At 35.9% G+C, this 15357-nt stretch overlaps 1 protein-coding gene across 3 annotated transcripts in view; it reads right to left on the bottom strand.

The window, feature by feature from the left end:
* Positions 1-1915: 1915 nt before the first annotated feature.
* Positions 1916-15357, bottom strand: part of LOC145268726 (uncharacterized) — a 285381-nt gene continuing 271939 nt past the window's right edge. For 2 of the 3 annotated variants that reach the window (XM_080124294.1, XM_080124295.1), the window contains exons 14-17: positions 7455-7566; positions 6666-6810; positions 6172-6252; positions 1916-4219 (exon numbers count right to left, since the gene is read on the bottom strand). In XM_080124294.1, the coding sequence (XP_079980420.1) occupies positions 4049-4219; positions 6172-6252; positions 6666-6810; positions 7455-7566 (509 nt within the window). In that variant the 3' untranslated portion in view covers positions 1916-4048. The remainder of the gene's footprint in view (positions 4220-6171; positions 6253-6665; positions 6811-7454; positions 7567-15357) is intronic. The other variant, XM_080124296.1, reaches the window with a different exon arrangement.

Here is a 15357-nt window from a genome sequence, read left to right as displayed (position 1 = left end):
TGGAGGTACATCTGAGGACTTATTACATTTCATTTTTATCTTAACTGATACAACAGAGTAGTAAGAGGATCCAAGTGGAGACATAATGGAAGCTGAAAATAGTTCAGAGCAAGTTGTGAGAAAAAGGTCTAGGAGACTTGCATACTGGCCGTCAGTATTGAGCACATGGGTGGGTTTGTGAACAATCTGAGTGAGATCATAAGCAATAGAGAAATCATGACAGAACCTCCCCTCATCATCGGTCTTGTTTGAGTGAGTTAAACATTCTACATTGTGAACATTGAAGTCTCCACATACGTGAATGTTAGCAGAAGGATAAGCAGATAGGGCATGGTCAATTTTCTCAGATATGCTTTTAAAGATAGTAACTCCGCTGTTGTGGGGGCGATAGAGAGTAAATATAAATGCAGCAGTGTGAGCAAGTGCAACCCGGAAGCACATATAGGGTATGTTAGGATCTTCTCTGGAGATGTCCCTATCACGTGGAAAGCCATCTTTTATATAGGCACATATTCCATGCTCATGGCGATCTTGGGGGTCAGATTTAGAAGAACCATGCTTAAATAATAACATTTAGAAATCAATTCTTACCATGATGAGGGGGAAGAGGCTTTTAATTATACAGCACCTGCTCAGTTTAGGTTTGGAGAACTATTTTTCTTGTTTTCATTTTTGAAGATTCGAAGGGGAGACAATTCAAGGAGTTGTTACAGTTTATAACTTTTCAATGATTATTTTGATTTTGTTTAATTTGGTAAAATTTTGTTTTATTTTTAATATGAATACAAAAACAAATATTCTCAGTCATAATTTATTTCGAAATTGTAATTATTTTATAAAACCTAAAAAAATTATTTTAATTCAATAAATGTTCAGATAACGTTTTATTTTACGTTATTGTTAATTTAGTGTTTTGTTTTTACGAATCATATGTGAAACTATCTCTTCGAGTTATTTCCTCCCTTTTCACGGCAGGAAGATGTGACACAAGGTCAAAGGTGAGGAAAGTGAAATCAGCGCCCATGAAGAAGGAACACTATGGCCTTTAAAAAATTGCATAGCTAGAACCATCGGTATTTCCTAGTAGGGGTGCCTCAGACAGTAAACTTAATTAGCCTGACAGATACTAGGTCATCTTCATGACCACAAATGGCTCTCACTGTCCAACGGGGTCGAGAACATATCAACTGGTATGAATATAACCTACTCAGGATATGCCAGCACCATTATTTGAATTGTCTCCCCTTGGAATTCTTCAAAATTGGAAACAAAGTTTGTAGTCCAAACCTAAAATGCACAAGTGCCAACTATTCTGTACTTTCACCTAACAATTTAATAAACAAAGGATACTGTAAAAATTGAATTGAACTGAAAAAACAGCACAGTACATAAACTGCACACGCACCTCATTCGTGCTTGAGAAACAGAGTATTTTGAATGCGACTGATGTATAAAAAAAAAAAAGGTTTAGATTATAGGCGGGTTAAGATTTTTCAAATAATAAAAGTTGTATTTTTTCTTTTACACATTATGGCAGGCTAAAATCAAGTTAAAAAAGGAACAAAAAACATTTATCAGTTTTAAAATCAGGACGCCATATTGAAAATGAATCGATATACTATAAAATATGGTGTCATCTAGGAAATAAGCTGATAATACTAGCATATTTACTCATTTAAAAAGTGTGATTCTTCAGGTTACATGCGTAATGTTAAGTTGATTTTAACTTAAAAATTTAACAACTTCAAGTTAAACCACTATAAAAAAATTTATCAACACAATCTACATATTCCTTTTCGAAAAATCTTAACCCGTCTCTAATCTAAACTTTTGACAAAGAAAAAAGGGTTCGAAACAAAATTTAGAAACAATTAAAAATTCAGTTTTTTTCTTTGGGTCAGGGGAGGTCACGAAGTAGAGTTTATTTTCTTTTATTGTTTTTTTTCACAAAACTCAAACAATTATCAAAACAAAAAAACATTTCAGAGAAAATAAAAAGCTTTTGTTTTTCTAAGGAATTAAATATAAAATAAGATGAAAAAATGCAATATTATGGTCACAATGAAACAACAAACAAAAAAAAAATACGAGTCTGTTTCTTGAAGTGAGTAAGTCCAGTTTGAAGAGACGGGGGGGGGGGTCACAATTTTTTTTATTTTTTATTTTTTAAATAACATAAAATACATGGGCACAGCTCCATGAGGCAAGCATTCGCATGCAAATGGGAGTGCTGAGGCATTTATTTTTTTTTTTTATCGCAATTGCCCTAGGCATGACTGGTGGTGATATTGGCTGAGGGTTGATTTCCACACATTAAATAGGTGAACAGTAGCAAGGACAGGGTTGTTTGTAAGATTTTAATCTTATTTTCTTCTTCCACAAGAGTTAGGGAGCCAGAATTATCCTTACAAACCATAGCACCTCCTCGCTCAAGCGAGGAAGAATGAAGGTGACGAGATCATTTACAATGTTTCGGGGCTGGTGGAGGTGATACTTGGGAGCAAATAGATGAAACGGGAAGACTTGTTTGCAAGACATTCTCAAACCAGAACAGAACATTAACTAACGTCTTTATTTCCATATCAATGCTGTTGCTATAACAGGCCGAGAAAACAGCAATTCTTTCCTTTGTGTCAGAAATGTCGGTCATGGAATAGGAGGACTAAAGGACAAAAGTGAGTTACGAGGCTGCTAAAAGTATTCAAATTAAATAAATGAAAAAAAACAAAACAAACTTACATCACTTTATAAATTTACTAGAAGATGTAGTCGGCGTTGCCCGGTATTAAACCTAATGTTACAATGCAAATGAAGTTACTTCTTGAATGCAGATTTCCTTTGAATAAATAGTATATATAGAAATCATGCTGCAATAAAAGTGTATATAAATCTGTTTTCAGTATGAAAATTAGTGAAACAGCATTACTTTTTGTGTATATTAATCAAATTGTGGACAACCAGAAATATACTTTATTATAACAGATTATTATTATCACTTTTACAGTTTATTATTAGTAGTTTTATAATAAATTACTTTTGTAATAAAAGGAAGGGACATATCAGCACTTGCAGAGACATAAAATCCGACTAAAAAAAATCCAACCATCCTAAGGAGATATAGAAAGAAACTATCAGGCAAGACTAAACAGCAACAAATGGATGCAATCAATCCCAACAATCGTGATTACTGGAGGCTTAGCATAAAGACAACCATACGACACCAAACCTCTTGTTGAAAGGAACATAAATGATTTGGTGGATATGCTACATTAAGTTAGAACATAAATTCTATTAGAAAAATTGGTGCTCACAAAATTTGATATCCTAATAAGGGCAAACCATATTGATTGGTTCTGGCATATCAAAAGAAGCAAGGAGTATATCAGCACTTGTAGAGACCTGGACAGTAAAAAGAAAGCCAGGTGGCCTGAGAAGACCTGGAGGAAAAAACTCAGGCAAGACAGGAAATGGACACAATCAATTACGACAATTGTGATTATTAGAGATTTAGCATAACGACAGCCAGACAGCATGGAACGTCTTGTCACAGTGAAAATAGATAATGAACCTTGACAATGAATGAGTGAGTGATATACTGAGGGAGAACGAGAAATGAGTACTTTAAAATGAGTGAGGAATGAGCGATAACAACCAACTCCACCTTGTTTATTGGCCATCGAAACAACTGAATATAAACAATAACTATTTTAGTATCATAAGGGAGTGTTTGTTTTCTTAACATAAAAAAAACATTCTGCAGGCTGACTAGAAATATAGTCTCTAGCAAAAGAGCTTCAAACGTTAGATCTCTCGGCCTGTTATAGGAATAACCTTGTTTTTTTTTTTATCTTTACAATTTCGAAAATAAAACCTCTAAAGAAAAAAAAAAGATTTAAGTCTATCTTTCAACAATACAACATCGAAACATCAACTCATAACAATCATAATCACAATAATTAAAATGATAAAGTGATGCAGATGACGAGCTGTTAATATCAGTTGTTTGTTTTTGGCTTGATACCCCTTCCCTCTCCCGCCCCAGCCGGTCTCAGATTGTCACTTTCTGCGTCATCACGAGTGTCGGGGGTGGAGGTTTGAGCAATAAGATGGCGTGCTTTACGGCTTCCTCAACGTCTGTAAAGATCGGAACATTCTCTCGTTTGGCAATGTCGTGGAGGTATGCCCGTCCCCGATTGTAATCCTGGGCTGCACTTTCCAACTGAAAAGAAAAAAAAAATTAGATTCAGCAGCATATCAACTGTTACTTTACAATTTGTTTCTTATAAGCATTGTCCATGATAATTTAGTACTAGGGCTATGACCACAGCATATTCTTTTCTTTGTTTTGACTCTCTAGTGTGTATCCATTCATACCTTATATAGAGTGATGTGGTTCTCAATTAACTGTGTCAGATATATACTCAAGAGTCAAATGAAAAGAATATTCTCTTGTCATAGCCCTAGTCATTACTTGCCTGTGAAACAATGGATCACATACTTTGAAACAATGGATTAAACAATGAAATGACAAAAAAAAAAAAAAAAAAAAAAAAAAAAAACGATGCTAAAGAGTGTTTCTTGAAGTAAGTGAGTCCAGTTTGAAGAGACTGGGGTCAGGGTCCACAATTTTTTTTTCTTTTTAAATAACATAAAATACATGGGTACAGCTCTATGAGCAGAAGCACTCACATGCAAATCTTATTTTTGGTTTGACAAAACATGATTTGAGTTTTGCAAAAAGAAATGGAAAAAAAAAATAACATTGATATATTTCGTGAATCTTCAGTCAGGAAGCCAGTATCTTCAGACAGGGAAAAGGGAAAGAAATAAAAAGAGGGGTTGGGCAAGATTGTTGCTTTTGGTTTTAGGCTTTGCAGAACATGATTGAGTTTTGCAATGGGAAAAAATATCTTTAATGCACAGTGCATTTCAGTCAGGAGTTCAATATTTTCGGACAGCCTGATCTGATAAAAGCAGAACAAAAGGTAGTCTACCATCGTATTGCGACAGCATGAAATGGCTTAGTGGGGGATGCCCTTTTCTCTACCCTGCAACCTCTCTCCCACAGAAGAGACGTTGCGAGCCTATCCTTGTTTTCTCGTTATTTCCATGGCAGGTGCTCGTCTGAACTCCAATCTCTGGTCCCTCCCCCTCGCCAATCTTTCACGAAAAACACCCGTCTAGCTGAATCCACTGTGAAAAATTTCCCCCACTCTTTGTCTGTGCCTAAATCAAAATGTGGATTCCATGAACAAAGCTTCTTTCTTAGAATTGCACGCCTGTGGAACTGTTCTGTCTGCCTGCTTCCCACCTGACTACAACCTGGATGTCTTCAAGTCTAACGTTAACAAATTCCTAATGAACCGCCCCCCCCTTAAGTAAACACTTCATCAAATCTCCACACTAACGTACTGTACTTGCAATAACCCTTATCCCTGAGTGGCTTCCGGGCCTTGATAAGTGGTGACCACCATGTACAAAAAAAAAGAATAGGAGGGGTGTTGGGATGTAGGATAAAGAAGATTCTGAAATTTGGGTTGGTGCTAGGAGCTTCATGAATAGGCACTTGGTAACTTAGGTTATGAGGGAATAATGAAATAGATATGAAGGATAATGGTTATGGGAGGCGATTAAATCCCACAAAAATGAGACATATACTCTTAGGGACTTGTACAAAACAATCCCCCTAACACAAATAAAAGACAAATTGCTCCTTATTTAGAATTCAACCTAATAAAAAAAAAAAAAAAAAAAAAAATACAGAAAAATTTTTATGATGTACATGAACATCACAAAACAATGTTATATTCCAAAAACCATGTAAATTGATCAAGTAGTTTTCTTTTTAAGCAAGAAAATCTAATTTTATCAGTAAGCAAAAAGGAACTGTCTTGCATTGCCATCTTAGAACTGCTTTAAATTGTTTTAAAATGATGTTCCTTAAGATAAATAAAACTTGATAAATTTATGTGATTTTTGGAATCTGACATTTTCATTCCAGTAGATATATAGTTTTGGATAGAGATCAGGAAGAAAACTTGACTATTTTTTTCCATTAGGGGTACATATATCAAAGATTTATTTTTTTGCTTTTTCTTGGGATGAGGGGTGGTTATATACAAGCACCTACTCTTAAACACAAAAGAACATGGGTGTATCTGTGTGTCATACCTCTCCTTCCTGAAGGTTGTCATCTGGAATCATTTGTACACACAGAACCACACGACATCCCTGACCAATGTAGTAGGCCGCCTAGAATAGATAGACAAAAAAATAAAGTTTTTTTTTTTTTTAAATGTGAAAAATCAGAGAAAAGCATTGAAATTTTTGTTTTTTTCTTTTGTCAATTTTCAAATCCTTTGGGGACGGAGCATCTTACCTGATGCCAGACATTCACCCGCTATCTAATACGTTCCCACCGAGAGAGCCTTTTTAAGATTCTAACCGTCCCTTTAAATTAAAATAATAAATAAATAAAATTATCGGATCCAAAGTGTCTCTTTAATGGAGCTAGATTTTCCACCACATTAAAAACCGACCTTGTATCTAACTTGGCCCTCATAGACAGACATGTAAATAAGGACAACGAGCAAATGATCAGGACCTGTACAGTAAATGCACATAAATGCAGGTTCATGCAACAGCAACAAAAATATATATTTTACCTGGATCATGTCTGTGAGTGCTCGGGTATCGGCTGGAATTACGTAGAGCAGGAGTTGACATCTCTCCACCTGCGCATGATTCCTGGAGATGCTTTTCCAGTTCCATTCTTCACAATCAGAAGATACATACGTGCAGTTGTTTTTCCTGGAATCAAAAGATTATCGTTAAATATTCAACGGGTAGATCAACAGAAAAAAAAAAAAAAAATATATTTGAAAACAAATCAGTTAGAGAGACTGATCAGATTTTCAGTTAGAACAAGTGAAGCATGCATGGTCCCCCGTGAGTGCACAGTGAACGAGGCATAAAAAAAAATGACTAAGTTCAGCATTTGCACGCCCCCCCATTTAGCCCCAAAAGTCCCCAAGGCCTTAACATATTTAAATTTGAGTTCAGCACCATGTAAAACTGCTAAATAGACATACACAAAAAAATGTTGGACAAATATATTAAAATAGTCCCAAAAATGGAGCGTTTTTATTAGCCCTAAAAAGAGCCCCTGGGGTACACCCAAGAGTTATTGCGAAGTATAGACAAACAAAATTATATAGAAATCAGTTAGTTACAACTTTTCAGAAAATTTTATAAAAATCCAAGGCATCAATTTTATTTTTAATAAGCACAAAAGTGTCAATTTGAGCCATTTTAACCCGAAAGGCACCCCTGGGGGGGGGGGGGGGGCAACTGAAGTTTTGTCGGAAAATCTGTTCTGTTTAATAAAAGATCTTGTTTTTGATTGGCTTAGTGATTTACAAAATTTGAGATAAAGTTCTGAAATTGATTTTTACCTGAGAAGAGGTATAGCGATATTTTCTTTCCAATTGTGGCTGCTGTGTGTACATCCAAGGTAAAAGTCGTAACAGTCTGCAACTTTTTCACATCGTAAAGCTGGGGTCCTTCCTGAAATTAGAAAAACGGATTTATTTTTATAGATTTAGGAGATGAAACCTGGCCAGTGAGGGTTGAAGATATAGCTAGATCTGATGACCTCAGAGAAAGATTGAATCTGGACAGTATAGGTTGGTTGGTTTATTGGGGCTTCACGGCATATCAACCACTGTGGGTCATTTAATGCCAAGCTATGTATTTAGTTGAGATAGAAAAAAACAAACAACAAAAACTGAGTTATATATTTAAAAAATTTTTGAGTTTTTACGGTTTAAAGTGATTTGAAGAGTTGTATTTTTTTTTTTTTTTTTTTTAGTATTTGATGATTTGGTATGTGAAACAATTCTTTGATTTCGTTTACTGTACAATATTTATTTCTGATAGTTTCGTATTTTTGAACTTCTGTTAATATATGTTTTATTGTCATCTGTTTGTCGTAGAAAGTGCATTTTGGTTTTTCTGTTGCTTCGATTAGGTGCGAGTGTGTTAATTTGGTATGTCCGATTCTGATTAGAACAATATTTTCTCTTTGTCCTTTTATTGTTGTTTTGTTTTTGTGTTTTATTATGGGTTGGTGCTCATGTAGTTTGTTTTGGGTATATGTGTCCCATTCTGTTTGCCATTTATTTTTGTTATATTCCCTTATTTTTCTGCTGAAATCTGTGTATGGTATTTTGATGTTTGTTATATTTTTGCTAATGGCTTCTTTGGCTAATTTGTCAACTTCTTCATTGCCTGAAATACCAACATGACTTGGTATCCAGGTAAAGATTATTTCTTTACCTTTTGCAATAATTTCATTGTATTTGTTCATTATATCTAATATATAACGATGCTCTAGTTCTTCTCCTCTTAGAGCTAAGATGCATGACAAAGAATCGGTATATATAATGAATTTTTTCTTATTGTCGTTCTTAATTCAAGTGCCATTTTGATTGCTTGTAGTTCTGCTGTGTATATTGATGCGTTGATGGGAAGTCTTATTTGGAGATGGTTCTATCCATCTGTACATGCCGCATCTGTTCCTTTTTTTGTTTTGGCTCCATCAGTGTATATTTCTTTGTGTTGTAGGTTCTTTTCTCTGAGTTCGCCGAAGTGGCTTTTATTAAGTTGTTGGTATTGTTTTTTTGGTATGTAGTAAGAGTCAGATCAGTGCTTGGATCTTTCAAAGTTCATGGTGGTTTGTTGCTTACTGTGTGAGTGACTATGTTATTAGGGTTTTCATTAATTTGAGTTAATATTTCTTTGATGCGATATCCGAAAGAAGGTATGTTTTTTGGTTTGCTGGTATAAAAAGTTTGTATATTGTAGGTTGAAGGTTTTTTTGTGTGTTGGGTTGTTTGGATCACTTTGTAGTTTTATTGCGTATTGTGTTATTAATTTCTGCCATCTTAAATGTAGAGGAGGTTCATTGGCTTCTATGTATAGGCTTTCCATGGGTGATGTTTGATATGCTCCCAGACTAAGTCTTAATCCTTGGTTTTGTATGGTTAATAATTTTTGGAGATAGGATTTACGGGTGGAGCTATATGTGATACATCTGTAATCTAATTTTGATCTTATGTGTGTCTGGTATATTTTTAACATTGTGTCTTCGTCTGCTCCTCAGTTTGTTTTTGATATTACTTTTAAAATTTTCATTGCTTTTTGGCATTTTTGCTTTAAGTTGGTGATATGCATATTGAAATTAAGTTTATTGTCCAGTATAATACCTAGAAATTTCGTGTGTTGTGCTATTGGGATTGGGTTTTCTTGTATTTATAGTTGTGGGTCTAGATGATATTTTTGCTTTCTGCAGAAATGAATACAGACAGTTTTGTTTTGTGCCAACTTGAATCCATTTTTATCGATCCAGTTTTCGATTTTGTTTAAGCATTGCTGCATCTTTCTTTCAATTGTTATATTTAATGCAGAATATGCAATTGAAAAGTCATCTACAAATAATGATCTTTCAAATTGTGTGTCGACAATTTGTGGGATTTCATTTATTTTAATTAAGAATAAGGTGGTGGATAATATGCTACCTTGTGACACTCCTGCTTCTTGCTCGTATTGATCTGATAGTGTGTTTCCTTGTCATACTTTGTAGTATCTTTGAGACAGGAAGTTTTGTATAAATATTGCCATATTTCCTCTTATTCCCAGATTGTGTATGTCTCTTAGAATTCCATATCTCCAGGTTGTATCGTAGGCTTTTTTGGATGTCGAAAAAGACTGCCACCACGTGGTGTCCGCGTACGAAACCGTCTCTAATAAATGATTCTAGTCATACTATTTGGTTGTTTGTGCCTTGTTTTTGTCTGTATCTACTCTGATTTTTTTTTTTTTTTTTTTTACACACAGTGATCACCATTTATCAAGGCCCGGAAGCCACTCAGGGATAAGGGTTATTGCAAGTACATTACGTTAGTGTAGAGATTTGATGAAGTGTTTACTTAAGGGGGCGGTTCATTAGGAATTTGTTAACGTTAGACTTGAAGACATCCAAGTTGTAGTCAGGTGGGAAGCAGGCAGACGGAACAGAGTTCCACAGGCGTGCAGTTCTAAGAAAGAAGCTTTGTTCATGGAATCCGCGTCTTGATTTAAGCACAGATATAGAGTGGGGGAAATTTTTCATAGTGGATTCAGCTAGACGGGTGTTTTTTGTGAAAGATTGGCGAGGGGGGACCAGAGATTGGAGTTCAGATGAGCACCTGCCATGGAAAATAACAAGGATAGGCTCGCAACGTCTCTTCTGTGGGAGAGAGGTTGCAGGGTAGAGAAAAGGGCATCCCCCCACTAAGCCACAAAGTCTATTTTGTACTCTGTCAAGGTAGGATAGGCTGTTTTTAGCAGCTCCTGCCCAGATATGGCAACAGTATTCCATCCTTGGATGTACTTTGCTTTTATATAGATAGAGAATTGCATCAGTAGTGAGATATCTTCTGGAGCGGTAGAAGGATCCCACCATCTTTCCAGCGACCTTGGCAACAGACTTGATGTACATGTTCCATTTCAGATCAGGAGTAAAGGTCAAACCCAGAAGCTTGTCAAAACACGGGGCCTCACCCAGACGAGAGCCATCCATCACAATTGATGCCAGATGGGGATCAGAGCGTTGATGATGTAAGAATAGGAGTTTGGTTTTGGATGCATTAAAGGTAACCAGCCACATATTCCCCCACTGAACCACGCGCTCGAGATCAGAGGAGAGAGAATCAGAGAGAACTTTGTCATTTACAGCCTTTGATGTGTTGCCGTAGATGGTCGTGTTATCAGCATAGATGTCAACGAATGATTTAAGTATGTGTTTAGGGAGGTCATTGATGTAGATCAGGAAGAGAGTTGGGCCGAGGATTGACCCCTGAGGGACTCCAGCATTTATATTGCAGGCCTCCGATTTTTGTCCATCTACCACTACTCTTATGAGCCTATCGGAGAGAAATGATTTAATGATTGAGAAAACATTTCCAGTTATACCGTAGCTGGACATCTTGTGAAGTAGACCCTTATGCCATACCTTGTCGAAGGCCTTTGATATGTCAAGAGCAATTGCCCTAGAAAGGAAGCTTTTGTCAAGAGATTCACTAATCCTGTGGGATATAACCGTCAGCACATCTGCGGTAGATCTTGCAGAGCGGAAACCATATTGTGTGTCACTAAGGTTATTCCTGCTGAGGTGGTTTACTATTTCTCTATTTAATATGGATTCCAGCAACTTACTCATAACACACAGGAGACTTATTGGTCTGTACTGAGAGGGAGATGACTTATCACCTGAATTCTTAAATACAGGGCAAACTGATGAGGTCTTCCAGGGAGTCGGAAAGCACTTCTCCTTAAGGCAGCGCTTAAATAGTTTCGTAAGTATGGGAACAAGTTCTGGTTGAAGCTTTTTTAACACTATAGTTGCTTTACTGGAATCTAGGTTCTTGATTAGCTTGGCGACCTCATGCATGGATATTTGTATGTTACCTAGCTTGTTCTGATATTTTTGATAAGGTTGTTTTTTTCCAAGTACCACATTAAACGGTTGTTTATCATTCTTTCCATAGTTTTGGAGAGGCAGCTGGTTAGGGCTATGGGTCTGTAACTGGTTGGGTTACTTGCATTTTTATTTGGTTTGGCAATTAGTATGATGGTTGATTCAAACCAGGATTTTGGTATTTCTCCTGTGTTCCATATTTTGTTATATATGTCAAGCAACAGTTTCAAAGATGATCCTGGTAGCTGTTTTAGGAATTGATAATGTATATCGTCTGGACCTGGAGTTGTATTTCTGCTTTTATTTATTGCTCTTTTTAGTTCTTTTATGTTGAATGGTATGTTGTATGTTTCTTTGTTATTAGTTGTAAAATTAAGTTTTTCTCTTTCTGCTGCTGAATTTGGAATGATGTTGAGTACTGTTTGATGAATTTTTGTAGAATTATTCAGCTAGTAAATTAGTTATTTCTTTTTTGTTTATGCATTTTGTTCCATCAGTTTTAATTAAATAGTTTATGGTGTTTTGTGTTTCTTTTCCAGCTATTTTCTTTATTATATTCCATGTTTCTTTAGTTGGCGTTTGGTTGTTTAGCTGTGAAATATAGTTTTTGCAGGATGTTTTTTTTTGCTTTGTTTTATGGTGTATCTTGTTTTGGCATCTCTATATTTTTGTAAGTTAATTGTTGTAGGGTTTTGTTTGAATTTTTTAAGTCTTTTTTTCTTTCTTTGACAGCTTTTTTGCAGGTTTCATTAAACCAAGGGTTTGATTTTTTTGTGGGGTTTGTTGAAGTTTCGGGTATTGTTTTGGTGGCAATATTGTTTAAGGTTTGTGTGAAATGTTTTAGTGGTTCTTCTTTATTTAGAATGTTCGTGTCTAATTCTGTTCTGCAAAGATTGGTAAATGTTTCCCCAGTTGGCTTTATCTAATTTCCATTTTGGGACTTTTTCTTCGGATATTTTTTGATTAGTTTTAAGTATGATGGGATAGTGATCACTTCCGTGTTGATCTAGTACATCCCAATGGAAATCCATATAAATGGATGGAGTACATATTGTTAAGTCTATTGCAGACATGGATCCATTGGCTGGGTGCATGTAGGTATTTTTACCATTGTTTAGTATACATAGGTTTGTTGTATTTAGGATTTCATTTATTATGTTGCCTTTGTTGTTTTTTTGATTACTTCCCCAATGGTTGCTGTGCGCATTAAAATCTCCCATTATTATAAAAGAGGGTGGAAGTTGGTTAATTAGCATGTCTATTTCTTTTTTTTTATTGGCTGATTTGGTGGAATGTATATGGAGCAGATTGTGATTTTGCAGTGTAGGTTAGCCGTTAGTGCTATTGCTTGTAGTTCAGTGTTCAATTGGAAGATTGTGTGATGTATAGTGTTTTTGATTAGTATGGACACTCCTCTAATTGCTCTATTTCTTGTAGACATATTTTGCTGCTGGATTATGTTTGATGATGATTTCTAGTATTTCTTCGTGATTAGGTTTTAGTCCTCTGCAGTTCCATTGTAGGAATGTTGTTTTGTTATGATTTGTAAGGTTTTGCATGGGTATTGTTTTTATTTATTTATTTATTTTCCTTATTCATCGTCATTTATAAGTTCATCGGGTAAGAGGGATATCTTTTGATTCCTCAGTCTCCATGACTTCTTGGTTTTCGAGTCCTAAAGGCACAGTGTTTTTTTGTTTATCTCTACTTTTGGATTGTGAGTGTGGTCGTGGTGTGTTGGGGAGTTTAGGTTCATGCGCCGCAGAGATTGTTTTGCTGTTCCGCCGGCCCCTTCTTTCCGGGGGATCCTTCGGCATGTCTACCTCTTTCTGAACACTCAGGGGAGTGTCTTTTGGCCTGGAGAGTGAACGTGACCTGTCCGTTGAATTTTTTTTTTCTGCTATTTTATTTCTTTTTTCCTCTGGTATGTTTTTTGGTGTTTGCTTTTTTTTTGTTTTCTTTTTCGGCTAAAGGGGTTGTTTCTATTGGGTGTGATGTTTGGGTTTTTGGTTCCAGTGAGTTTTGTTTATATTTATTTTTTTTCATTTCTTCAATTGTGTTTATTAATATTTTTATTTGGTCGTTGAGGTCTTGGATTTTAATGTCTAAGTTTGTTGTGTGATAATTGTTGTTGTGCTTATTAGTGTTAGGAGTATTCTTTTTTGTTATTTCTGAATATTTGATTGTTTCAACTTTTTTCCTTGCTTCTGGGTAGGTGATGTTTAGCGTGCGTTTAATTTTAGTAATTTTTCTCTTTTTTCAAATTTCACAATCTTTGGAGTAGGCACTAATTTTCTTTACAGTTGGTACATTTGGGAGTTTTTTGACAGTTGGTATGGTTGTCATTTTCTTCACACCTTCCACACACTGGGTGGCATGTGCATTGATTCTGATGGTGGCCAAATTTTTTACATTTGAAGCAACGCAGTGGGTTGGGGATGTAAGTTTCGACTTTCAGTTTCTCATAGGCTATTTTTATTTCTAGTGGGATTTTTTGTTGGTAAAAGGTTAGTATGTACGTGTGTGTGTTTATCATTTCTCCATTTTTTTTTTTTTTAACTTGAATTAGTCTAATGTCTGTTACGTTCTGTTCTTTCAGATATGAACGTATTTCGTCAATGGGACAAAGTGAAAGTTCACGGCTTTTTACCACTCCTTTTAGTGTTTTGTGGGGGTATGTTTTTATTTTTATATTATCGAAATGTTTCCATTTTAGGAGTTCATCCGCTTGTTGCTTTGTGAGGATTTCTATTAGCAAAGTGCCATTTCTTAATTTTTTAACCATTTTGGGTTTTATATTTTTAGATAATATTTTCTCTATCTTAAAGGGGAAAAGTTTGGTTAATGGTGTTTCTTCAGTGGATGGCATTATTATAAAATTTGGATATATATCTTGTTCCTCAGTCGAGTCACTATCCGAAGTGTCTAGCAGTCTTTTTTTACTTGGTGTTTTGTAATTCATTAGGATTGTTTTTGGATTCATCATTCCTGCTCCCCACCTTCCTCGGAGCCCTATTTGGGATGCACACAGGGGGGAAACTCATTCGCCCTGGCTACAACAGGGTTACAGGAATGGCATACTTGCATATAATGTAGACTTCGAGCATTTGTGTTTCTTAATTTTTCTCATCCAAGTAGGAAATGGGAAACATTAGAGGAAAACATCCATGTCTAGTTTTTATTCATTATATACAATTGACCCTTAGCCACCGCTTTCACCACTTATTTATGGATCTGTGTTGATGGGAGAATGTTGTGTAGTATTTAGGTTTTGTGTAGGTTATATGTGTATAAGTGGTGTGCTAGACGTGACCAGCCGATTGATCGGATCGGGCCCATCCGACCACCCGTCTAGCCCAGTAAGGGCCAATGTGGTGTGTTGGGAAGTGGGGGTACTAAAATCTGACCTCCAAAGTCTCTCAACCACCAGGATCCCGTCCTAATGGCATTACGGGTCGCTACCCACGGCAAACAGGTAGCCCCATTGAGGGACTTCTACTCTCTGCAGGGGGGGGGGGGGGGGGCAGTCGGCATATTCTGATGCCCTGCCGACAGGGTCTAGTGGAATCTTGATCGATTTGAAAAATTTTTCATTTCCAGTTGTTTTTTTTTTTAAATATTTATTTATGGACTTTAGTTTAATTGTTTTTATTATTTTGGTTGGTATTTTTAAGTTAGGGGATCAGTAGGGAAGTAGGGGTCGAATGACAAAAATAAAAAAAAAAAAAAAGAATGTGGGGGGGGGAAGGAAGGGAGGGGGTTGTTTTTGTTTTTGCAGAACATATTTAAGTTTTACAAAAGAGGATAGAAAACAAAAACGGAAACTTAATGTAGTTGTA

Source organism: Euprymna scolopes, chromosome 44 (assembly GCF_053919585.1).
Source record: "Euprymna scolopes isolate OS-2025 chromosome 44, ASM5391958v1, whole genome shotgun sequence".
Lineage (NCBI taxonomy): Eukaryota > Metazoa > Mollusca > Cephalopoda > Sepiida > Sepiolidae > Euprymna > Euprymna scolopes.
This window is presented reverse-complemented; position numbering and strand designations above follow the sequence as displayed.